Source organism: Malus domestica, chromosome 07 (assembly GCF_042453785.1).
Source record: "Malus domestica chromosome 07, GDT2T_hap1".
In the NCBI taxonomy this organism is placed as follows: Eukaryota; Viridiplantae; Streptophyta; class Magnoliopsida; order Rosales; family Rosaceae; genus Malus; species Malus domestica.
This window is the reverse complement of record NC_091667.1, coordinates 34,951,405-34,958,086: the sequence shown is the minus strand read 5'-3', so window position 1 is coordinate 34,958,086 and position 6,682 is coordinate 34,951,405. Positions and strand designations below refer to the sequence as shown.

The 6,682-nt window shown below is 36.2% G+C and overlaps 1 protein-coding gene across 1 annotated transcript; it reads right to left on the bottom strand.

Annotated features, from left to right (window-relative positions):
- Positions 1-2,887: 2,887 nt before the first annotated feature.
- On the bottom strand, positions 2,888-4,578 carry LOC103439842 (ethylene-responsive transcription factor CRF4). Its single transcript, NM_001328966.1, is given in 2 exon segments — positions 2,888-4,343; positions 4,490-4,578. A coding segment is annotated over 1 exon segment (1,062 nt). The 5' UTR covers positions 4,205-4,343; positions 4,490-4,578; the 3' UTR covers positions 2,888-3,142.
- Positions 4,579-6,682: the final 2,104 nt, after the last annotated feature.

Below are 6,682 nucleotides of genomic sequence, written 5' to 3'. Positions count from 1 at the left end.
TAATAAACAATGGGCCAAAATGATTTGACAAAAATTGAGGATGTTTTTGTCATTTTATCTTTATTTAATGGAGATTTTTCAAAGAATAACCAAAATGATTGATGATGGACAAACTCAGGAACCACTTCTATTGATTTCAAATTGACCAAAATAATGAGTTATGCAAATCACAAGAACCATTTTGGCTAAAAAGACTTTTACAAATCAAATAGAACACAATTCATTCATTTTTGTTACCAACCGGCAACCAGCTTAAAAGGACCCCTCGATCTCCAATGCCTTTTCGACCTTTACACTGATGCTATCTTGTATATCATGGAGCTGGAGCCCTTGGAATAATGGTGAACTGGGGCAATGGTCAACTCATATCGAATTATATATATATATATGTGTGTTTACCAATTATTATGCAGTTTAGTATTCTGTATGATGCATAAAATTTGTTAAGTTGGCCTTGTTTTTGTTTTTCGTTTAAGGAGCCTCCAAAATTTAATTTAGAATGTCATATTCGAAGATTATAAACTTACTTAAAATATTTCATAATCTGATAGATTACTATCGTTTCAAAATAAAAATCACACATTACCAAATTAATTATCATGGGTACAAACAAATTATAATTATCGCGGGACAGTAACTCTTTGACTCTGACTTTATTTGATTATTATATTTGTTTCATTTTTAATCATCGTATTTGTTGTAAATTATTATGTGAAAATTATAAGTGGTGGAGTGTTCTGGTGATCAGGGTTTTTTCTGTTCAACTTATTATGTTTCGGATTAAACTCTCTCCCACCATTTAGTATAGGTTACTGTTGAATATCGGTTGTAGTAAAAAAAAAAAAAAAATCATGTAACAACTAAAAAGTATAGATGCATTAATCAAGTTTAAGATATATGACTATGACAAGTTTTTCTGCTTCGTTTGGGTCTTTCCCAGTGTATGATTAATCAAGATGGAAATATCAACTGATGATTTGAGACATAATCATGGGGGCAAGTTCCCCTTGTTTTTCCTTAATTCTATTTGCTAACTCCAACTTATTGAGTAATACTCAAGCAAAACAAGTACCAGTTTCTGCAGGGTATTTATGTTCTCTAAAGGCCTTCCAATGACTAAATTTAATATTTTTTAAGAGCCCCTTGCACATATTATTCGAAAGATAATGTTAGAGAACTTATATTTTTAAACAAAATGTTATGTCATCAATAAAAAATAAACACGTTAATCAACACTTAAGTAATAATCTAATTATCAACAACCACATCATTTGGTTTACAAAATTTAGTTTAAAATTTTGGTCTCCTAGCGTTATCTTTCAATAAACCAATTAGAGAAATACTAAGGGCACTCTTTCAAAGTGAAACTTTCAATAAACTCTCTGCTAACTCACATTTTAACATCAATTATCGTGCTAACATTATAAAATATTATGTAAAAAATAAGTGACAGAAAGTTTAAAGAGAATTCCACTTTTAAAAGAGTATCGCATCATTTCTCAAACTATTAGTATTTGAATTATATGAAAAGATTGAAACCAAACTGAACCCACTATTATTGGATTACAATTTTAACCTTTTTAATCCATATGATTTCTGTTTTGCATTCCTTTATCTGTCATTGTATTGAACGTAAAACGTCAACAATTGTCTCTGGTCAATGTTACCAAGACTATTTTTAGTAATTTCTCTTATAACAGATCAACTCCGAGTTGAATCTCATTAAATGTCATTGCAACAACAACAATCAAGTTTTATCTTACTAAATTAGGTCGGTTATATGAATTCTTAAATGTCACTGCCTTCGATTTTACGCCATATCTTTCGTTAGTTAAAAGTACTCCATATTTTTTCTTCATCTCTTTGCAATCTTTGTAAGTCTTTATTTACCCATTTTTTGCCATGATTTTCCGTATCATAGCCGTATTTTCTAAACCTATAATTGCATTCACCATAAAACGCCAAATATTCTTTTTGAAAAATGTTACGAAGACTATTTTTTGTCATGTCTCGTAACAACTCACGTCTCATTGGAATCCCTTTATTCGTTGGTACTTTTACTGTTTTAAAAAATGTTACGAAGACTATTTTCCGTCACCTCCCAAATAACGGTGCAATTCACTAGTAACTTCGGTAGCTCTACCAAAAAAGTGGTGAACAAAATGGTGCGAACTTGCCAACGTTTGAACGCGTGTGCGTTTTGAGCCCGGCAATATGACATAGCAAAAGTGGCTAGAAACGAAATAAATTTTACTTTATGTGAACGTGTGACAAATAAATCTTGACCAAGAAAACAAAAGCAACAAAAATTGGAGGCCGCACATTTCACACACCTATTTGCTATTTGGACCCAATCCAACCGGCCACAACCGCAAATCGCGGTACTACAGTAACACTCCGAGTCAACTCGTTTGAGCAAAAAGAATGCCACGGTGGGTGAGATCAGTGATTAATTAACTCCTATTTTGGTATAGATCTGGTTCGTTTGTCATTTTGGTTTTTTACTTATCGAAGACTTTCAACAGAAGAACCAAAATAATTGACGGTAGATAAATTTAAAGATCAGTTTTATTAATTTCAAATCTCAGAGAGCAAAAAATAATTGACGTTGGTCAAACTCAAAAATCAATTTTATTGATTTCAAATTTCAGAAATAAAATGACGAGTTAGAACAATGACAATTTTGGCTTATGAGACAAGTATAGTTAAAAACAATTATACTTATTACAATTAACAATTTGACACAAATAAGGAATTGTTATTAGTATTTTAAAAATCTTATGTGACACTTCAAACTTTTTATATAATTAGAAGAAAATATAAACTTAAGAAGAGTTTAAAATAAGATTTTCTGAATGCTAATAACAATTCCCCACAAATATTATCATCTGCAAAAATATATATAACTTTATTATATATAAATTCTCATTAATCCTCCAAAATTAATACATAATAATTATACACTCTGAACAAAACTCCTCACTTATCAACTAAAGTCTCCGTCAACTTTTTAACGGAGAAATAATTAACTACTAAACACTAACACAGCAAAATAAATAAATAAATAAAAAGCGTCCGAAACAAAAATCGATCGGCCAGCCAACGGCGGCAAAACTGTGACTCTGGCTCTGTCAGCGGTGGCTCAGAGGACCACAAGAGGGTCGGAACCAAACAAAATGTCTTGAAAGTAGTCATCCCCTTGGAACATAGGCGACGCCGTATGGGACAACGACGTGTCGTACGTGTCTCGGTACAACTCGCTGAAATCGTCCTTCATAAAACAATCCGGAAGAGAGGCTGCCGCGGCGGGGACGTCGTCGAAAAACAGAGGCGAATCGAACAGCGGCGACTCCGGTGCGGGGAAACTGAATGCGTCGTCGAAGTACGGCAAGTCCAGAGGCAAATAGTTACCGAAATATGACAAATCGTCGGATAAAATGTTCGTACCGGTTTCGGTTTCGTCTTCGTCCTCATCGACTCGGTCGAACACCTGAATTTTTTGGGGCTTGCCAGCGTCTTCAATGCTGGGTTGGCTTCTGAAGTGGAGGACGGAGGTTGGAGACGCCAGATTGTGAGATTCCGACCCGGAATCGTAACCGGAAGCCGACGTCGTTCCGTTAGTCTCCACCTCGATGGACTCAATAACCGGTGGCTCTGGCTTTTCCTCTTCCTTCGGCGGCGGAGCCACGAAATTAGTCAAAGCATCAGGACCGCGGAGCTTAATGGCGGCATTATCGTACACCATGGCGGCTTCCTCTGCCGTGTCGAAGGTCCCCAACCACAGCCGTTGACGTCTGGCAGGATCTCTAATCTCGGCCGCCCACTTCCCCCAAGGCCGTTGCCTTACGCCGCGGTACTTCTTGCCGCCGTTGGGCGGCGAAACCGCGTTCTTCATCGGCCGCCGATTCACCGGAACCTCAGCCGCCGGCCGTTTGCGGCCGTTGTTGATGACAAGGCTGTTCCTGAAGTCGGTCTCGATGTTGATTTCGTTGACGTAGTGCTTCACTCTCTGCCGCCCGAAAAACTCCTCCTCTTCGTCGCTGGAGGAGTCCGTGGCGTCCGGATCGGTCACAGATATCCGTACGATTCTCGGCGTGACCGTGGAAGCGGACTCGGATGTCGCCTTCTTCCGAGGTTTCATCAGCTTCTTTGTCGTGCTTCTGTGCTCTGAGTATTTGATTGGACACAGAATACTCGACTCCATTTTTGTACCCAAATTCCGTTTTTTTTTTTCTTTTGGGTTCTTCGCCTTCTCTAAATTCGCATCGAACGCAAAAAAAAATCAAGAACCCAATAGAGAACAGGGCGAGATGAGCAGATCAAAAAGCAGAAAGACAGAAGACCTTCAAACACAGAAAAAAAACAACAGCAAAAATGGTAACAAAAAATTGCTGATCAAAATCCAGGAACGAGAAATCTAGCAAGTATTTTAGAGAGAGAAACGGAAGGAGATTTGTAGAGAGAGAGAGAGAGAGGTGGAAAAGCGTACGGAAAGCTCGAGACTTGAGAGGGAGTGTGGCGTTGTGGCGAGAGGACTGAGAAAATTTGAGTGAAGACGAAGCAAAAGAGCAAGGGTTGAAAACCCAACACAGAAATCGCTGTTATATAGGATCCAACAGCCAAATTTAGAAAACCCTCCCTCTAAATTTATTTATTTTTCATTTAAATTTTCCTCCTAATTTTTAGCACTTCATAAAAAATTCTATTTTTTGAATTATTTATTTTAAATATGGGAAAAATATCGGGTAATTGTGTTTTTGTATTCTGTAGGCAACCCGTGGGGGATACGAGAGAGAGAGAGATACCAAATACGCACCGCCGCATCCCGAGAACGCATTGAGACTCTTCCACGTAGACATTGTGGGCCCGGGGAGAGTACGGGCGCAATGAGCGAACATCACACGGTGCTGACTCAGCAAAATATCGTTTCGTTTCGTTTGTTTTTATCTTGAGTTTCGTGAGGCCTGTCACGTGAGGCCCAAGATACCCGGCCCTGCTCCATTCGCCGGTCAAACAATTTGACCGCTCACACGGGCCAATTGGTTAATTTACTCCCTCGCTCTTTTCTGCAAGTGGGTAAATAAGGTGAGAACCGAGGGTGTAATCGTCATTTGACAAATGCCGGTGGCGATTTGGGTTTTTTTTTTTTTTTACCTGTATTTTTTTATAGAATTTATGTTTTTAACAGTTGGGAGTAACGTGGCGGGTGTTTGTATGTCTGTGGGTATTTTCTGCCCTATTTTTTTGGTTTTACCGAGATATGCTCACCTTCCCAATCTCCATCACTTTAAATTTTATACACGGTAATTTCTTGTGGAAAATAAATATTAAAAAATCCTAAAAAAATATATTTACACCACCCCCAAAAAAGGAACAATTTCAATTTCTTGGCAGCCAAGTCTTTAGGGATTTTCCCCGCACACGTCACTCATGACGAAGTCCACTTAGCATTTATCAAGTAAATCACAAGGAACTTTCTCAAAATAACGCTTTATATGAATTTTTTCATCATCTCATATTTTAGGCATAATATTTTAAATATTTATATAAAAATTAACGTTAAAATATGAGATGGTTAGAGTTCGAAGAGAGTTTTATTTTGAAATGTCTCCTCAACAACAACCAAGTCTTATTCCACTAAGTGGTGTTAGCTATATGAATCTTATAACGTCATTGCGCACTGCTTGGGACCAAATCTTCCGTTAGCATCAAGTGAGATCGTCATAGTAAGTAACGGTCGTTTGAAATTTTTTTGTGGGAAAAATTATTGGCATTAAATAATTTCCATAATATAAATTTATTTGCATTCAAGAAACAAATGCTTATTTGTATAACCTAATTAAATAAATGATAATTTTTTTAATTACATCAATAATCCAATACTAATATCCAGTGTCAATTTTATGAGTTAGTTTTGCAATTACATAATTAATTTGTAGCCTGGAATTATCACATAAAGCCAAAAAGAAAAGAAAAATAAAATAAGATAAAATGCACTCAAATGAAATCACGTCACAAATCTCGGTTACAATTTGGGCCTTTAATTTGTTTTACGAGTCATTTTGTCCATTAATTACTTGACACAAACAATTCTTAAGAAATGAAAATTTTCCAATTATAATACATCATCCTACAGAAACGAAAAAATTGGTCAAAATTTGTTCAATCATATCTAATTGTAGTAAGATATCGGCTAATAATTAGTCAAACTTCCTCTCAAGTTACCAAAGTTTTGGAAGACAAGATAGGAATTTGAAAACGAGGGATTTGCTCATTTACTCAAGATTATTTGGTGATTTATCATCAATGTGATGCGAGTCGAACCCTATTGCATCTTAAATGTAACACAAAGTTAACAAGTTATTGGAGGACCGGCAAAGATTGTTTGCTCATATCAAAATTTGTTCGATTTTGAAACTTAAAAGTATAGAAAATAGTTGACTGGCGATGCAATAGGGTGGCTGATTCAATGGCTTCATTTGTAAGTAGAATTGGGGGCAAACTCAAATGGGGTTAATTTTTCCTAAATTTCTTTTTAATATTCTATCAATAAATGTAAACATTTATATTCGATTTTAATTTTAATGAAATTCTATCAAAAAGAAAATAGTTGACTCGGCCTCTCAAAACTAGGGTTTAGGGTTAATTGTGAATTGTCAAACGCTTTGTTCATTCACCCGGC